Consider the following 20,303-nt stretch of genomic DNA (forward strand, 5'->3'; position numbering starts at 1 on the left):
GAACTACAGTTCCCACGATTCTTCAAGAAATTGCATGGTCATTTCACCAGCTGAAAGTGAATGGGGCCTCAGTGTAATTGTGCAGGTTAGTTTGGATATTGAGGCACTGGTGCTGCCACTATTGTGTATGTGCATGCTCACATGTGTATTTAATATGAGTGTGTGTGTGCTTGTGCCTGCGGGGCAATATTTCTTAGAATTTGAGTGCTATAAAATGCTCCGGTGCACTATAGACTGAAAAGTGGCCATAAAAATAACACTGTGCATTTTTCATGTTTCTAGCCTCTTAGCGGTTCCTTGTTACATCTACTTAGTTTTATTAGGCATCAAATATGGATGTTTGCTGCTGTGGGTGGAATGGAGTTCTCAGAGGAAAAGCCTAAATGTTGCAAGAAATGGCTGTTGGGTAGGAACTGCTGAACAAATGACCTATTTCGGGAGGCTTTGAAATTCCTAAGGAAGCTTGCTGCTGGAACATCTCAACGCTTTTGGCTTAGTGAGAAGGTGGTCACTAGCTGTGATCATTAAGCAGTTAGCCGAGATCATTAAGCAGCTGATTGTGCTTAAGAGAATTGCTAAATGTTCTAGCCCAGTTCTGGACAGGGCAATTAGATTTCTTCTTTCGGTACCTCAGATTTTCCCTCCCATTGTAGAATATTATGGTACATGTTATTTCCTAGCCTTTAGTTTTCCCTTGAGAAACTTAGGGTTGGAGCAAAATGTTGGCCTAGTTTGGACAATATTCTTACCCAGGCTTCCTCAACCTTGGCCCTCCAGATGTTTTTGGCCTACAACTCCCATTATCCCTAGCTAGCAGGACCAGTGGTCAGGGATGATGGGAATTGTAGTCTCAAAACATCTGGAGGGCAGAGGTTGAGGAAGCCTGTTCTTACTGTTGCTTGCGAATGGGGCCAGTAGCACACTTAGATCTGGTAGCTCCATGTTCCAATCCCAGCTCAGCCACGGAAGCACTGATAAACCTTATGCAAACTGTAATTCCACTGCTTCATTTTTCCATCTGTAAAATTGGAATAACAATAACCCACTGGCTTAAGATGAATATATACAAGATAAGTAAAAACAAGCTGGCATAGTTTAGTGACACGTTATACATTAGGGGAAATTCTTGGACATCACCAACTTGCCTTATAGTAAGAAAATACTAATAATATGATATTATCATTTCCTTTTCCCTTTGCCATTTGCAGAATGTGTGTGGAAGGCTAATACAGTAGTACCTCAGGTTACAGGCGCTTCAGGTTACAGACTCCAGAAATAGTAGCCCGGGTTAAGAACTTTGCTTCAGGTTGAGAACAGAAATCGCACAATGGCGGCGCAGCAGCAGCGGGAGGCCCCATTAGCTAAAGTGGTGCTTCAGATTAAGAACAGTTTCCAGTTAAGAATGGACATCCGGAACGAATTAAGTTCTTAACCCGAGGTACCACTGTATAAAGAGGTCATTTAACGTTTAGCTTGGACCTAAAAGTTTTAGCTGTGAACCAGTGCTTGGATGCTATACAGTGCAATACAATCTCTTAAGTTTTGCTGTTGTTGTTAAAGCACATAGCTTAAGTGCCATAATAAAATGAAATGATGAAAAATGGGGCATGAATATTGTTACATTAGAATTGGAACTATGATGTTCCCTGAACTTGGCATTCTTTTTCACTCATTTGTCTCTAATTATTGTTTCGTTTCAGAAACTGGAACACAGAGAAGTTCTAGTTGGCCTGTTGTTCCTGGTTTTCCCCTTCATACCGGCTAGCAACCTCTTCTTCAGGGTGGGATTTGTTGTGGCCGAGCGTGTCCTGTATATGCCTAGGTAATTTTCACACATTTAATTCTTTTGAAATGACACTCTCAATTATGATATTTAAAAACTAAGGTCTTCAGCCCATATTTATTCCCACAAGTAAATATGTACAAGTATTTACAACTATCGCTTCACAAATTCTGCAGAATTTGTCAAGGAACATCTACCAGGCAGTGGTAGATAGAATTGTTCAACTAGCTGTATGCAGTGATGCCGTGTAATCCCATTCATTTGTAACTACTTTGCTGATATTCGTGGTCTGCTGCTCATCAAGTGCTAAAGTAAATCTGTAAAAATGAGATTTGGATGGTTCAATACTTAGATCTACTCAAGGGCTTTACTGAAAGAGTTGCTATGCTGGCAGTGATTTTCAAACAGCTTGACTGTGACTGTTAGTGACTTCATGTAAGGATTGTATATGTGGTCCTTGTTGCTTGTACAGTAACAACAGCCCTTTCTCAAGGTGCCACAATTACACCAATCACAGTGATGTATAGGCCCAGTGTGGATACTGCTGTGACCATGAGCTGACCCAAAGTCTGGTCAAATAGAGGTGAATTGTTCTCTTCTTTATTTGTAAACATTAGATAGAACTGGGAAAGAAAGAAAAATATTGGATTTCTATCTAGATCTGTTACTTCAGTCTGTATTGGGTCTATTATTCTTAGAAAAACTGATTGTAGTTTAGAGTGAAATTTGGGGTGGGAGAAATGAGCTTTGGTAAACAATGGCATTCCGTTTCAAAATGTACTAGATGTGATACCTAGTCCATTGTCTTACTGTAATTTGGATTCCTGGGAATTTCAGCTATTTTGTTTGGATATAAAGCATTTGAGTCACAAGTTCTTCTTAGTTCAACCTTAAAAAAAGGAGGATACTGGAAATGTCAGATTAAGCCACAGAATGAGATCTAGCCTGACATTTTAATGAATGAAGACAGGCGTTTTGTTGGGTAGACATCTAGAGAGATACTGTTAAAGAACAAACAAAATGCACACCATTCTGGGAAAGTGGAAAATGTGGCCTATTATCTCTTAGAGCGGTGTCTTTCGACATTTTTAGCTTTAGGGAACATTTTAATTTGCCAAGGAATTCTTGAACTTCTTTTCATGGAAAGCCAGAGGATTCTGGACTTGTTTTCTGGTGTGCACACAGAGCCAAAGCAAATGACATGCCAATCACACAATTAGCAATTGCATGAATGACTTTAAAAAAATAAATTGCAGGCACAGTCTCCCCATTTGCAGTGGGATCCTGGAATTGGAAGGGTAGGTAGGGGGGGCTTTACCCCTTTGTCCTCTTATGGTCCCAGTCTGGATTGGGGACGTTGCATCTACATTCAAAAACGTTCCCAGTGGGGTAAACTGACCCTCCCCCCCTCCACAATGCAAATTGCAGGGGTAGTGCTGTTGCAATGTATAACTTTGCAGAGAACACTCAATAAAAACCCAATTTCAGGGTCCTGATTTAGATTGGGGTCTTTGCACCTGCAATTTACTTTTTAAAACAATTATCACACAGTTGTTTGATTTGTGTCTCATCTGGTTTGGCTTTCAGTTCATGTGAGGCACTGACTAAGATGGCTGAAAATGGCAGTGAGGCACATCCAACGCTCTCATTGTTGGGGCAATCTGTAGCTTTGGATGCTGGCAAAGTTCCCTTTGAGAGGAAACTTGTCTGCCATTATTGATTTTTTTAAAAAATCAGGGAACCCATTATAAGCTTTCAGGGCATCTACAGTTCCCCAGAGTGCATATTGAAAACCACTGTCTTGATCAGGAGAAATTGGGCGATGTTGATTGCTCCCCAGTGTGTACAAAAATAATGTTATGCTTATCTCACAAATTCGAATTGATTTAATCAGTAGATGAGTTGCTAAATTGGTGTGACTGAAGTTGAAGGGCTAGTTTGTTTTTTAAAAAACTTAGGCTCGTTTGTGTTTCTGTAATATGGAATGAGAACAGAACACGTTGTCTCAGCAGAGGTATGAAGACGTGTCAGATGAAGAAACAGAGATGTATAGAAAAATAAGAGAGAAAGAGTGATACTAAAACCTCATTAATGTTTATGTATCCAAAACCACACCACCCATTCACAAGAGAGAGGTAACAGCAGAGGTGGAATGTGAAGGGGCATGGCTGCTCACCAGAACAAGGATGGGGAGAGCCAATCACTGTTTGTAGCATGGGTGTGCATGCACTTGTGGGCTGCCACCAACCCTTTGTTGCTGCCCTATCTCTGACCCAGAGAGTGATATCACGGCCAATGACAGGAGGATGGCACTGCTGTTCCACCCTCCCCCTCATCTCACGTATCACTGCTGACCAAGAGGCTCAAACAGTCCAAGGTTTGCAGAAGTACCGTAGATTCTGGCATATAAGACGACTTTTCAAGCCCGGAAAAGAGGTTAAAAAGTTGGGGGTCGTCTTATATGCCACGTATGGCTTTCTCCCGACGCGGAGCCCACCCACTGCTGCTGCCCAGCGTATTAGGCGACTGGGCTTATAAGACGAACCTTTGGGGGGTCGTCTAATACACCCAGTCGCCTAATACACCGGAATCTACAATACAAAGGACTTGGCAGTGGTTGGGGTGGACACCCACCAGAACAGTCCAGTGAGGAATTGGCATGTGAAGTAGGCATGGAATGTGAACTGACTATTGGGGAGGGGGATAATTGAAAACTGGGAAGGGAGGATAGCATAGGGTAAGTACCCTGGAAAAGGGCCTTGAATATGCACACTGCAGTATTTTGTTGCAGACCCCTATATTGAAGAGAGCACTAAGCTTCCATTTAGTGTTAGATCTGTAATATTTTCCTTTTCATGGTCTATTGCACTAACATGCTATTTGTTAATGAGCACGAGTGCCTTTAACGTGCTTCAAATGGGTTAATCAATTAAATCTTTAGATGTTTAATCTATCGATTTAAAGCTTGCATCCCCAGTTTTTAAAAAGTACAGTTCAGATCTTTTCCATATTGTATTGTGAGGCTTGGTGATTAGCTTGTCTGGTTAGTTGTCACCAGAAAGAAGATTCATGCCCATGGAAGGGAGAAGACCCTGCAGGAAAATAACAGTGTTGGGCAACAGTGGTATTGATCTACAACAGCATCACTGCATTGGGCAACTGCCACTGTCTGTTCTTAGCTTCCATTGTGACAGTCCACCTTGGACACCTGATCTCACCTGTCAGGGATGCTGTGCTTGTGGATTTCCTGCATTGGCAGATGGTTGGACGAGGTGACATTTGAAATCCCTCCCAACTGTATGATTCTGTGTTACACAAGAAAGTTTAGCGTAAAGGGACAGGGGCACATTCCTTCACACACTTTGGGGAAGAATCTGCCCCCTTCCCGTCCTGTCCCCCCTCCTCAGAGCTTACTATGCCTCTGGGAGCCAGGAGCTCTTGCTTTCAGCTCTCGATTGCTGGGTCCTGAATTTCCTTGGGAGAAAATGGTCCGTGCCTCAGATCAACAGAGAACTGGGACTTAAATCTAAAATGAAAAATGTGCATGGCAGCCAATTCCTATGTTATGTTTAAAATGGATAGATCTTGTTTGTTGTTCCAAGGTTCCCCCAGGAAAAGGAAGGTGTGCTCTGCTCCGAAAACCGATACAGGCCTAGAGTATTGAGGGGGCTAAATATGACTGCTCACAAGACTGAATAGTGAGCAATGATCTCTTTTGTTTTATTTCGAACACAGTCTTGCGGCACTCTCCTCAAACAAGAATTTGTAGCCACTGCAAAGCAAGAAAGATTCCTCCCACCCCCTCTTTATAATTTTGCTCCAAGGGAGAGCCTGGCAATAAAATGGTTGAGCAAATAATGAGAGCAGGGACGTATAACATTATTGAGAACTTTCTTTAGCAGCAGTTTCGTCTCTTGCCAAGCACAATATTCATTTCTTGGATTTTGTTTCCACCTCTGCTCTTAAGTCTCAGTTATTGAATTAGAATAAGACGAGGATATCTAACCAGTGTGGTTGGGGGCAATGTACCCATAGGTATGTAGTGGTCCTTTAAAGCTTTCTTTGGCCTTCTTTTCCGAATGAAACATCTTTTAATAAAAAATTCTGTTCATGTAAATGCAGAGGACAGTGTAACAGTCTCTGCCAAATTCTGGGAAAGAAGCAGTGAAGTGGCTAGAAGCCTTTACATAGCAGTTGGATGTTGTTAGACCTGAGTTTCAGGGCAAAGTTACATGTTGTGTGGAAGATCTCTGACTGTCTCCCAAATTTACAAATTCTCATATTTTAAATTGTACTATTGTGCTTTTGGAAAAAAAAATCTTGTATAAAAGCTTGCATTGCATCCCTCTGGTATTCAATAAAAGGTTTTGATTTCTTTTTTTAATTAAATGCTGATTGGGAGGATGGCCAGTTTGACTTGGGGAGGGGCTGCTTAACCCTTACCCTCATGCTGGTTTCCCAAACAAATTCACTTTGCCCTAGGCTACAGGTACTCCTATTCTCCCCCACTCTCACCTGGAAGACAACAACCTCAAGCGAGGGAGTTTTGACTGGGAGGGATTTGGTATGTGATTTTTTTAATTAAAAAAAAAAAATAGCCGGGGGGCGGGGGGGAGAGGGAAGGCTTAAACGCACACACACATGTTGGCACTGCTGCTCCAATCAAACTGACAGCCCCCATGGCTGTATTTAATTAAAACAAGGAGGAGGAGGAGGAGAAACGAAAATGTCATGAGGTCCCATCATGGATCTCTTGAGTTAAGTTTAGCTGGCAGAGCAGAGGCTCATTGGGTAACCCCTAGGTTACTTGTGACCTCACACCCTGTCAGGAATTGCTGACCACTGCCCTATGTGGTAAGCTATGCCATTACAGAACCTTCTATCTAGACTAACTCTATCCAGCCTGGCCAGTGGTTCCTCCTGTGCAGGAAAGTGTATAAGAAGGTCTTCTACAGGAACATAAGAAAAACCCGCCTTACACTGAGTCCATTAATCCAGCTCAGTATTGTCTTCACTGACCAACAGTGCTTCTCCAAGGTTTCAGAAAGAAGTCTCTCCCAGTCTTATCTTGGTATGTTGGGTATTGGACCTGGGATCTTCTGCATGCAAAGCACAATCTCCTGAGCCCAGATGATGCAGCTTTCTTTACCATAAAAGCAGGGTACATATTGGCAACTGGTTGCATTTCAATGTCCACGATTCTCCTTGATCTCTGCAAACTATCCACTGTTGTCTTGCAATTATTTGGAAAGCCAGTAAACGTGGGTGTCCTGGAATGGAGTAAGGAGCGATTAATATTTAAAATTTAAAGCTTTCCTCAATTATTCTTCCAGGTTTTGCAGGTTAACCAGGCAACATCCTGAAATCTTAAAGTCATAGCAAGCAATACCCTCCCATTAAAGTCAGTAAGATTTTAAAGTGCTTAGCTTTGATTAGATTAGCCTTCCCCAACCTGGTGCTCTCCAGATGTTGTTGGACTACAGCAGGGGTCAGCAACCTAAGGCCCATGGGCTGGAAGCAGCCCGTGGAGGTCATTTGACCGGCCCCTGAGCCGCCCCCGAACCGAGCTGCCCGCTCGTGTGCTGCACTAAACTGGCGCAACGTAGCACAGGGACTCACTTCCGAGGCATAGGAAATAGCGTCTGCTCAGGCGCCGAAAATCACGTGCATGTGCGTGCTAACACGGGTACACAATCCGGCCCACGGAGGGATCTCTGTGGGACCGATCCGGCCCAGGCAAGATAAATCTTGCTGACCGCTGGACTACAGCTCCCATCACTCCTGATTGCTGGCTACACTGGCTTGTTGTAATCCAACAACATGTAAAGGGAACCAAGTTGGAGAAGTCTGGACTAGAGCATGATCAAATTGCCGGTTCTGCCATATTCCTTAGCATTGATGAGCAGGATACTGTGGTGCTGCTGCTGCTGCTGTTTTTTAAAAAACCAAAACCAAACTCACATTAACACAATAGCTGCAGTACACTAAACAAACTTTCACTGGTTTCAGAAGGATTTGCTTCCAAATAAACAGGTTCAGACTTGCATTACATCTGCCTTAGAACTAAAATAGTTTTATATCCCCCTAGCTGCTAAGATTCTGCTTAAATAACAATACAGTAGCTGTATCACATATTGGTGAATGTTCAGGAGAAGGTAGTTCAGAGCTAGATGCATTGCCTTGACACTCAAGGCTGGTGTTCTGCCTTTTTAGAAGAGTTCTTGTCTCCTAGCTGTGAAAGAACTTGTTTCTCAGAAAACTCCCCTGCTGAAAACAATACTGGGTTTCTTCGGTATTGCTAGTGTGGTTTCAGAATTTCCCATTAAATGCCCATATCACAATGAGCAAATTACAGAAGCTCTCAGTTATTGTTTCCTGGTTAATGTGCTTAAGTCATTTCCCCCCTTATTTTTTATCAGTCCTGGGAACTTTCCCTCTTGGACGAGGTCCATGGATTTTGCAACTGTGATTGTCGTAAGAAGGCACAAATTTATATGGTAGCAGCTACTTAATCCTAACATTGCAACTTGCATGTTAGCCAGCGGTGCTAGAAAACTGCTTGTTTATCTAGCTATCACAGTTTTGTCCCATGAGCACACAAAGGAATGAGGTTACGTAATAATCCCTATAAGCATCCATGCCCGTAAAATGTTTGGTTCTCAGTGTTTATTTACAAGAACGTCAGTGGTGCCACAGATAGTTGTAGTATCTGGCGCTTCCTGGTGGCGTGCTTGTGCTTATCAAATCCATCCTCATAAGTGCCTCGTGGGTGTCAGGTCCCTGTAGTGGATTCAGATTAACTTTATGGTTTATCTGACAACATTTAGGCAGGCTGGCACTATAGCCTAGATCACACAATTGACCCACAGAGTTTAGTCTGCTGAACTTGTTTGAGAAACTAGAACCAACTTGTTTGGGCAGACCATGTCACAGCACCTTTCCATCCCAAGAGGTGGTGCTCTGCCTCTTGGGACTTCATTGGCATTCTGCAGAATTTGATCTTCCACGGCCTATGACCAGCAGTGGAGGGTCAAACATTTGCTGTTAATATGGTACGCTCTGCTAAAGGAAAGCAGCTATGGCTCTGCTGTACATGTTGGATGATGATGATGATCTTGGGAGCCTGTATGTGTGTGTGCTTAATATTCACAAGGCATTTTGTCAAGGTTTACGAGAGATCAGTTTCTCTAAATAATGCATATTAGTGAATGTGAAGTTTTGTGGTGGTTATGGAATATTCAGGTCACCATGGAATGTTTTGAGAAGGCCTGGGGTCTAGCACTCGGCATTAAATGATACTTACCTAGTATTTTTCAAAAGCACATATTTGTATTCACCATGTCCTCCTTAAAAAGGAAATTGCTTACATTGTAATAGGCCAAAAGATGATTTGATGTGTTTGGGGGGTGAGGAACTGGAAGTAAAAAGAGAAATGGATTTTGTAGCCATTTTACTTCACCTCTTTTAATAGCATTTTGTTCGATAGCAATTAAAATTCATAGTGTGATGAGGATGTGAGAATAGAGTTAAAAATTTTATGAGGTTATGACCCTTTAAAATCACAAAAGAGCTCTCTCCCTTTTCCCCCAGCCAAGTATTCATTTGAAGAGAATATATTATTATTCACTTGCTTCTAGGGGATATTTTCCTCCTAACTTCCTATTACGAATGCTTATTTGGTGTGCTGTTGGCCCGATCTAGTCTTTTTCCATTTTATTTTTTCCAATTTACTCATGGAAATCTGAATTTCTCCATGCCTCTGACAAATCATTCGTAATACTGTGAACATGACAAAACCTCTACTTCGATGAAAGCCTTGTGTGCCGTTCCCCCTGCAATTGAAGTCAAATGCAATCCCTCCACTTTTATACAACATACGCTTTCTGTCGATAACTGCTTAAGAACGCCACCCCCCCAAAAAAAAACCTGACACAAAAGGATTAAACTGTGTCATCAGTTGAAAACATATGCAAATTTTATTTGTAAATGACCAGAATTTGATCCTTAGATCATATTCCTTTAAGTCTCACCAGTGGTTGCAGATTGCATCCTCACTTGAATATGAGAGAATAGGGGTTGGCACATCACTCTGTCATGAATTACTACTGGCAAGGTGTGAACACTTACCCTCAGTTCTCTGAACATAAAATGGGGAAAATTCTGACCTACCTCAAAGGGTTGTGGTGAGGTAGGCAAAGGATTGTGACATTCTTGTGGCTTAAAAGTGCTGTCAAAAGTATTGTTAGAGTTATTTCTAAATAGAAGGGGCGCGATCCAGCCTGCATTGTGCACCTTTAAACCCTGTAGATTCCATTGGGTAGAGTTAAGCATGCTTAAGGGTATCTCCTGTTGAAATTAATGACACTTGTAGCTGCCCTGCTCCATTTATTAACAACTTTTATCAATGAATACTGAGGGTACTGCAATCCGAAGGTATTGCAGGCTGAGGTTAATTGTAGTCAGGCTTGTTTTTACCTAAACAGATCTTATAACAGTGATTTTCAGTTGGCTGCACGAATTTTAATGGGTCATTTGCAGCCTAGTCTGATGGGCAGCAGCTCTTCTGGGTCTCAGACTGAAACCTTTCCCATTACCTGCTCCCTTATTCTTTTTTAAAACTGGCGATGCCAGAGTCCGGGTCTTTCTACGTACAAAGCATGAGCTTTACTCCTGAGCTGTGATCCCTCCTGTATAACACTTCCATTCTCTGTGCTGCATCAGCAGCCTTGAGGTGGTAAATTTCCATTATCCATTTTTGCGCTGTGCGAAGAGCTGCTTCTTTTTGTCGCTCCTGCATCTACTGCCAATCAGCTTAATTAGGTGACCCTGAATTCTAGTACGATGCAAGGGGGAGAAATGATGACTTTCTATTCAGCCTCCCATGCCGTCCATAATTCTGTATTTCATATTCCACACATTCATTCTCTCTCTCTCTCTCTCTCTCTCTCTCTCTCTCTCTCTCTCCCTCCCTCTCTCTCTCTCTCTCTCTCTCTCACACACACACACACACACTGTCCTAAGTAGCTATTCATTTTCTAAGCTGACAAGTCCGAAAACCTTCAGCCTTTCATTCTAAAGAAAGTCTTTAACCCCTTGATCATTTGGGGAATTTGGTGTACTCACGTAATGTATCCAGTTTCCTCAATTCATATGCTCTAAGAACTTCGGGCTGGACTTCCTGAGCAGCTGACTTCCCGCCACTTGGTACCAAGGCAGCATTTGAAAAAATGCCACACACTAATGCATGCTCCAAGTATTTGCATTTTGGTTGATAGCCTGCTAGGCAGAGTGGTCATGTTTCCTACTTTACAGAAGATAGTCCACTGTCTGAAGGAGTTATCAGTCTGGTCCAAGTCCATTTGAAAATTGATGGAAACTAGAACCCTCAGAAGTGAGAGCAGTAGGGGCACTGAAGTTGCCCATCAGCACCCAGGCCACCAGGTTACAGTCTTCCCCATTATTGTGAGATGTGTTTCTGCTTAAATTTGCATCCATACATATAAATGAGCATATGGAAATTCTTTGAACATCTGTTATCTTGTTTTTTGGTGGCACATTTCCTTTTGTTGTTGTTGTTGTTGATGATGATGTGCAAGTGAGCACCCTGCTCTTACGTAGTCTCCTGCAGAAACACATCCAGGAGCAAACAAATGCAGCCTTGCAGGAATCAAGTGTGAAACAGTCTCAATTCCCACATAGGTTTAATAATGGAGGAAAGAAATAATGCCATTTTACCATTTGGGGTTAGTTCCTGTTTCTCTAGCTCTCTGATTAGATAAAACATAATTAAGTTACTAAGCATTGCAAACATCCTTTCTTTGAGATTATTCTTATCCAGAGTCAGACTTCGAACGTTTAGCTGTTTGCCCATTAATATCAAACACTCTGAAGAGAAATCAAATAGCAAGTTTGATTCCATAAAAAGTCAAGATACTTGGATGCTGTTGCTTTATAATAAACACACTGGAATAAAAGCAAAGGAATGTTAGACAACAAAAGCAGATTAACTTCTGGTGCTATCTGCAGGGACTGTAGATTTAGCAAACAGCTCTTTGGGAAGAAAATTATATTTTGGCAATATGTAAGATAGAGTCAATATATATGGATAGTTTTGTAGGGAAAATAACCTTGCATATTAGTTTAAATGGAGCAGTGTTGGTTGTTATTTTAAATATGGAATGGTTTAAGGAAACACATGAAAATTGTATAAAAACTATATTTGTAATTAAAAAAACCTGAACCAGAAGTTCAGTGTGAATGTTTTTTTTAAAAAAAATCTATTGAGCGTATTACGAGACTTTTGATTCATAAGATCATATTAACTTGGTGAATTTAACTAATTAAGAGTTCACTATTAAGGCAGATTATTGTAGATTCCCCCCCCCCCCTTCCTTTATAAGCCCCAAACAGCTTATATTAAAAAGAAAATGCTCCAGACAAAATGCTCCAGTTAAACAACAATACATTAAAAAGCTAATACATAATTATAATAACAATGATGCTAAAAATTATATTAAACCATGTTAAAAACCAATTCAGTTTAGCATGGGAGAGAGGCAGTAAAAACCAAAACGGGGCAAAAGAAATGGCCTGGTTCAAGATTATGTTAAACCATATGTCAGCATTAGGCAAATAAGTGTGCAGAAGACAAGAGCAAGCAATAGCAAAAAAGACAGAGCTATATCTTATAATTACTAACAGAATGTAGTGTACTTAACATATTTTCCCCTCATTCTGTGGCATGTGGGAGCAGAGCTTTCCTCCCATTGTGAATAGCAAGCTTGTGGGGTGATACCCAGCTTTGAATTGGAACATTACTGACAAAAGGTTAACCTCCTCCCAAAATATATATATCCCATGACCCTGATCTCTTTCCCCTCATCCTCACCCTGGCTATTTAGTTGTTATTTTAAAAGCTGTGGCACCAAATGGATAGTCAGAAAAGGCTAAAGTCTTAGAAGTGTCCTATATTGTTCTGAGTTTCCCAGCCAGTATGAGGTAGACTAAAGTTGAGGATCTTAGTTGAAGGAGCATTTTCTTCCAGATTTAAAAACTTTGCCAAGGGCAATAGTCGAAAACCTTGACCTTGGAGAATTTCCCCAGGAACTATGACTTGGGATCACACCCATGGGGAGCTGCTTCCCTCATTATTTTTTCCAACACGGAAGTTCTGTGATGGGGAGAGTATGTATTTTACAATATCCAAAGGACAGAGTATATGTGTGTGTTTGTGTTCTTTTGTCCCGGTTACACTGACTACCTGGTTTCTATAGCCATGGTGGAAGCTACTCTCATACAACTTTATGTATTGCAGAATTACAATTCCCTCCCCCTACAGTTAAAACCAAGGGTAGCCACCGCCGTGTCCTCCAGCTGTTGCTAAACTAAAACTCCCTGTAGAGTTGATTAGAATTGTGGTCCATCAACACCTGAAAGGCACTACTTTGGCTACCCCAATTTAATATTTGCATCATAAAATTGAACTTCTGGAGTTGCCAAATATGTTCTGCAGGTTTTTGAGAACCAAAGTACAACTAGATGTTGCCAAGAGAGAAGGAGCAGGAACCACACTGAGTGTCTTGGCACCTTCTCTCTCATAATGTTTAACTAAGGGATGAGGACCCCGGGATGAGGACTCTACCTCCCATCAGATCCATCCAGGCTGGCCAATTATGATGGCAGTTGCAACATATGGAGAGCCAGGACTCTAATCTTCCTTCACCACTGAGCTAGGCTGGTTGGAGTTGATGGGAGTTGGAGTTCAGTAACATCCAGAGGCCCAAAGGTCCCCCATCCCTGGTCTAGCTTAACAAAACAACTGACGGGATGTCACCTCACTGTGTGTTATCCTGCCCCCTGCCTCACATCATTGACTTAGGCGGTGGAAGCTTGGCATGATGTAGTCAAATTGCAGCATGCATTGTGTTAAGTTAGTTATGTTGAAGAATGAGCAAAGAGACACAGAGGAGTAATGACTCCATCTAGCAATATATTGCCCCACTGTGAGAGAAGACCAGATAATGCAAGGGACCTGCCCTCTTGCTGGTTATGCTAACCTCTGTGAAAGAACCTCAACCATTGCATCTTGCTATAATTATTTCTCTCCCTTCTCCTTCCCTGATTGCTTTTTCAGTATGGGGTACTGCATCCTCTTGGTCCATGGCTTAAACAAACTTTGTATGTGGCTAAATAAATGGGGAGCCACTGCAGCGACCCTCTCAGCTTTGCTGTTGTTGCTGTTCTCATGGAAAACAGTGAAGCAGAATGAAATCTGGCTGTCAAGAGAGTCCCTTTTCAGGTAAGATTGATCTAAGGTGAAGGGCGGGCAGCAAGGCTGGGGAAACATTTTGGCTTTCTTGGGGTTCTCCAAGGCCCACCAGTAATATTTTTCATACCTTACCTGAAGAATACATATTACTTGGAATGTGAACAGTACAATATGTGTTTTAGCCACCATATAAGCAGGTGATAGTGTGGGACAGAGAGAGAATGGATCGCTAGGCAATGTCTCTCCTCCACTGGGGATTAAACCTTTAAAATGGTGCTCTTTACCTGTCTAAAAATAGCTTATCCTTAATCAGTAAATCTGCTCTGTGAGCCAAATGTGCTGACTAGGAATGATTTCCCTCTGCACCCCTGAAAAGACACTTTTGCTTCTTTTTATTTATGCACGTTACCTCTGCAGAACGAGCAGCGTGATGCATGTAGTCCCGCTTGTTTTTTGTGCTTTGCAAACAGAATTATGTAATAGGTTCCAAACACATACACTTGGGAAAGATCAATGGACAGCAATTTAACAGGAGGTTGCACAGCAAACGGTTTATCATGGTGGAACACTTTATTACTGGTGGTGATGATTTACAGAACGGAGGGGTGATAATGTCACACTCAGTATGGATGCTTCCACATGGGTATTTATTGGGGGATTGGTGCTGTTGATGTGTGCATGGTTTTATATAGTGTGCACATGACATCATCAGCATCAAAATACCAGTTTATATTTTTCCCCTATTTAATTCCTCTTTTTTTGGCAGAAAATATGCAAAAACCTGTCACCAACAACCCATTTGAGATATTAAGCCTCCCAGCTGGAAGCACCTTAAATTTTTCCAATGGTACCCAGTTTTAATTGGTTTAAATTGTATGACACATCTCTCAGCACTGGGAATTGTAGTTTTGTGAGAGTGCTGAGAATTCTGTGTTTGGCACCCTCTTTTATGATCACATGTGCCCTAAAATGTTTTTTAAAATCACCTGTGTTGGCTTTATTAACATCATTGTAGTTTATGCCAACGCACTATATTGCAGGTTGGTCTGTGAGAAACTCCATAGCAATCAGTGCGGAAGGAAACCACACTGGGACATTGTTCTCAAATCTGTGGTGTGTGTTTTTTCCTCCCTCACCCCCAGCCAGTTCAATTGCTATGTATTTTCTGGAGCAACAATATTAGAGTTTAGGAATTCATGTTGGGCAAATGTGCATGGAAAATATTAGTCACAAGATTGAAGGAAATAGAAATGGGAAAAACATTTTGTGTTGCCTTGTAATTTGCTCCTCACCTTTCCCTATTTGGCTGGGGGTATGAATATTTATTATTTCCTCTTTTAGTTAGAGAATAATTTCCAAAGTGGGTCAGGAACCAGGTTTCAATGCTTTGAAGTGTGTGCATACAGTATGATTTTGGCAGTGATGGCTTGGTGGTATATTTCCAGTTGAGGCATTCATAGGAGGATGGGGGAGACTGAAGAAGTGTGCATGCACACGAAAGTTCATACCAAGAACAAACTTAGTTGGTCTCTAAGGTGCTACTGGACATTTATTATTTATATATATATTTTTTCAACAAAACTACAGTTTGGTTTGAGAGGTACATCCTGTTTCTTCCAAGTACGTGGTTTCCAGTATGCCTCATATTTAGTACCTTTTACGGCAAGCTATCAAGAGCTGCAATCCCAACAACAAAAAGCAAAACTGTGTTTGTTACTGTTCCTATGTGGTTTCTCGTTCATAGGTCAGGCATCCAGACTCTGCCCCATAATGCCAAGGTGCACTACAACTATGCCAATTTTTTGAAAGACCAAGGTCGTGACAGTGAAGCCATCTACCACTACAAAACAGCCCTCAAGTAAGTTCTTAGGAAGGTTCTATTTGCTTTCATTCTGGCCTTTTTTTGATCAGTGACCAAACATGACAGATGTTTTCAAATGAAGTATTTTCCCCTCTGCAGACAAAGCGGCTGGGACTCGGAGCACTTCATGGAGGGGAAGCGCCTTGAAACAGAACCACTTCCTCCAAAAGGACTTCAAAGAGGCTCCCTGTAACTGCTGGTCAGCTGGTTGGAAGTTACAGTGAACCCCTTTGAAGGGCATGGCATGCTCCCAGTATCATTAGGATACCAAGGGATAGACAGGTGGGCAGTCCCACTCACCTGTGGGGATTGAGGGAATTATGGATCTGGCCCACAGGCCAGTTCCAACGCCCTACCTCTGATGTATTTTGCGGCTGTTATTCTTTACTCTCACATGCTGTGCCTTCTCACAAGCTGGTTGGTCCAGGAGGTCCATAAGCATCTTTATTACTAGGAAGCATGTTAATCACCAGTGATTCTGGAACTTTGGGTATATGCCATGTTTTTATTCTCGTCTTACAGGCCTGGGGCGTGTGCTGTTTTGTTCAGGGACCTTTTCTAGATGGTGTGCTTTGCCTCAGGTACATCAGAGAATGTCTTAACAGAGAGTTAGGCTCTTGCACTTGAAGCCACTACAATCTATGGAACTCACTCTCTCTCTCTCTCTCTCTCTCTCTCTCTCTCTCTCTCTCTGTGTGTGTGTGTGTGTGTGTTTCAAATGGGACTCATAGCATGAGGCTCTAGTACCTTACCTCCAAATACTCTGTTTCCACTGCAAGCCTGGGAGACTGAGCTATTTCTGTGAGTGTCAGGCACACAGAATCACCCTACTTGATATATGTAAGTCACTGTGCAGTTCCCCTTACTGATTTACTAGTCGTCCATGCAGACAGAATCCAAGCAGACATGATCAGTGCAAACAGCAAAGAAGTCCCACACTGAACTAACGTATTCTGCCCTAAACCTTCATGTTAGTTCAATGGGACTGACTTCCTCATAAATGTGTTTGGAAAATGCTCATAGCTTGTGCCCAGCTCCTTGTTATGCCTCCTGCGGAGTGTCTTTCTTTATATTCAGAACCTAAGTATGCAGGCAGTGTATCTTGCCTTGGACAGGATGCTCTGGGGAATCAGCAGTGAATGCTCACTCCTCTAAAAGCTTTATCTGCATAAATTCATACGACAGGCACAAGAGTTTTTCATTTACATAGACAACAGGTTGGTATGAATTAATGTTTCTCATAGCAAATTAGTCTGTTGGCAAATTAATTCCCAGAAAGAGATAACTGCAACTCTGTGGGTTTTCTGGAATTCATAACATCACATAAACCCCCTCAGAGAGTGCTTATGTTTAAATATAGTGTCTTGATAAAATATCTTCCTGGACATTTCAAGTTTACAAGAGTACTCACAGAGGATTCTTAAGTTTAAATGCAGTCTCTTTAATTACACAAATGTAGCTGCTCTGGTTCACCAGAAGTGGCTTAGTCATGCTGGCCACATGACCCGGAAGCTGTACGCCGGCTCCCTCAGCCAATAAAGCAAGATGAACGCCGCAACCCCAGAGTCGTCCGCGACTGGACCTAATGATCAGGGGTCCCTTTACCTTTACTTAGTTTCCAAGTAGAGCTATTGGGACGCGGGTGGCGCTGTGGGTTAAACCACAGAGCCTAGGACTTGCTGATCAGAAGGTTGGTGGTTCGAATCCCCGCAACAGAGTGAGTTCCTGTCGCTCGCTCCCTGCTCCTGCCAACCTAGCAGTTCGAAAGCACGTCCAAGTGCAAGTAGATAAATCGGTACCGCTCCAGCAGGAAGGTAAATGGCGTTTTCGTGCGCTGCTCTGGTTTGCCAGAAGCGGCTTAGTCATGCTGGCCACATGACCCGGAAGCTGTCTGTGGACAAACGCCAGCTCCCTCGGCCAATAAAGCGAGATGAGCTCTGCAACCCCAGAGTTGGCCACGACTGGACCTAATGGTCAAGGGTCCCTTTACCTTTTAGAGCTATTAGCAGATATTGCTAATTGTGTGTCATATCACACCAATGGATTTTTGTGTGTGTCTTTTTTTATAATAAGCTCTGTTGACCAACCAAAGATAGTTGAAATGTTTAGTTTAGTTTAGTTTAAATTTAAACCCACTGAAACAAAGTATTGGTAGCCGTGATTAGAAGTAGAAAAGCATCTCTGTATTGCTGCTCTCCAAACTGCTTTTAGAACCCTTGGGAGTTTTGTGGGGGTGGGGGTACTCATTAAGGATGTTGATTGTGAGCATACAAATAGCAGAAGGGGAATGGGTTAAGCAACCCCTCCTGCCTCTCCTTCCTCTGCTCAGACTGGCAGCCTCCCACAGCTGCTTTTCATTCAAAAAACAAATAAATAAAAGCTACGGAACTGTTCACGCATCTCCTGTGTAACTCTAGTTTGGCTCGGGGCCAAATGCCTTTAAGGTCACATGGAAAGCTTTTCCATACAGCAGGATGCTGCTAAGAAATTTGCACAGCCAACTATTTGCATTTCATTACCAGACATTTAAAAAATGTTGAATGTGGAGCCCAAATGAGTCTATCTGCTTTTCCTCCTGGATTTTTGTCCTTGCTTGTGGCCAAAGTACAAAGAATTAGGAAGGCTAGCTACCCTAATGAGCTGTGCATAAGAACAAGCCAAAGCAGGCATTTCAGAGCAGAATTTCTCCTGGCTTGACTGATCAGTTCCCCTTCATTCTGGTGGCTGAGCAGAAAATGTTGAAGCTTTGAAAAATCACTGAGGACAAAACAAGCTGTGTGCTTCTGAAAATGCTTTAGAAGAATGTGAGCTGGCCAGTTTCACACCTCCCAGACTAATGCATGACTAATGCTACTATCCCTCATATTTTGCAGTTATCTGAAATTTGCAATACACCTCTCTGCTTAAAAACTATACTAACATGCATTACAAAATGCACATTTTAGGATAAAATACTTTTAGAATTGTGTGCACTGAGAAATTTTTTTATGTATTTTCATTCATTTTTTAAAGGAAACTCACAAATTAATGCAGAAAGAGGGCAGAGCTGATTTAGGAATGAGCATATACAGAATTGGCCAGGGCTGGTAATAGACTCATCCATCTATCCATAGCACTGAGTTATTGTGATTACACCCTTCTGTTGCAAAGCACCTTGCAAATCTGAAGTGCCGCGTAAACTGGCAGGTAATATTTATTAAACACAAGTATGTATTAATTATAGTTCTGTAATTAAGCCTGTCAGCCTCACATTCTGGAGAATGAACCTGGATGTTGACAGCTGACAGAAGCAGCTACACAAGTGCCTTCGCCTCCTCTTCACTCCCCATAACATCTAGCAATTTGAAATGTGGCATCACCACATCCTCATTTCTCCCACAAGGAGCAGCCAATCTCGCTTGGGACTTAATTGGTGTGGTTGTGTGCTTGTGTGTGAGAGAGACAGAGAGAGAGAGAGAGGGAGAGAGAGAGGATATTGAAGCAGTGATACCCCTTCCTAGTGAAGGCCCTCTTCAGTTTTGTTCAGTGGCTTCCCCGTACCCTTCCATATCCTGCAATGATTCCCATGTCTTTTCCTTTAAAGCTTTCCAGAGCTTTTCCTCAGCTCTCTTAAACAGCTACTCCCATCCCTCCTTGCTGATGCCCCCTTATATGAAAGATTCTTCCAGAATGTGTTTGTTTCCTTCTTTCGAATCTCTCCTCAAAAACCATTGTTTCTGCCTGTACTGCGGCTTATCCTCATGTGAGGAAGAAGCTGCTGGACCAGCAGCTTCACAAGTAGCTCACAAGTAGCTTAGCCAGTGATTTTCCCAGAGGGGCTGCGAGTGGGTAAGGGGCAGCGGAGAACTAACGGCAACCTTCCAAACTCTTCCTCATGGCTTATCAGCCTCAGAGGGAATCAGGGGAGGGAAGCAATACCACATTTAAAGCAATACCACTTCAAAACAGCCATGGCTCCCCCAAACGAATTCTGGGAACAGTGGTTTGTTAAGGGTGCTGAGAGTTGTTAGGAGACCCCTATTCCTCCCCACAAGCTACAGTTCTCAAAGGTTGCCTGTGAAGAGGGATTGATCATCAGGGATTGATGGTTAAGCTACTCTGGGAACTGTCCTTCTTTGAGGGCAATAGGGGTATTCTAACAACTTTCAGAACCCTTAACAAGCTACATTTCCCACAGTTCTTTGGGGTGAAGCCATGACAGTCTAAAGTGGTTCCACGGTGCTCCTTTGGAGGCAGTGACCTACCTGTTTAGCTTGTAAGGGACTCATGTATACTGATGGCAGAGTATGAATAGTAAGTAATAATGGTTTTCGCCTGCCCCAGGCTTCTCTGATGGAAAGCTAGCCACTACTCGACACAGCCTCTCTATTCATCCTGCTGACAGTAACACG

The 20,303-nt window shown here is 42.4% G+C and overlaps 1 protein-coding gene across 3 annotated transcripts in view; it reads left to right on the forward strand.

The window, feature by feature from the left end:
* TMTC1 (transmembrane O-mannosyltransferase targeting cadherins 1) overlaps nt 1–20,303 on the forward strand; it is a 171,035-nt gene that overhangs the window by 100,721 nt on the left and 50,011 nt on the right. For all 3 annotated transcript variants that reach the window (XM_077935118.1, XM_077935116.1, XM_077935117.1), the window contains 3 exons: nt 1,701–1,822; nt 13,917–14,081; nt 15,796–15,909. In XM_077935118.1, coding sequence (XP_077791244.1) covers nt 1,701–1,822; nt 13,917–14,081; nt 15,796–15,909 — 401 coding nt within the window. The remainder of the gene's footprint in view (nt 1–1,700; nt 1,823–13,916; nt 14,082–15,795; nt 15,910–20,303) is intronic.

The sequence above is a fragment of the Podarcis muralis genome, chromosome 10, assembly GCF_964188315.1.
Source record: "Podarcis muralis chromosome 10, rPodMur119.hap1.1, whole genome shotgun sequence".
In the NCBI taxonomy this organism is placed as follows: domain Eukaryota; kingdom Metazoa; phylum Chordata; class Lepidosauria; order Squamata; family Lacertidae; genus Podarcis; species Podarcis muralis.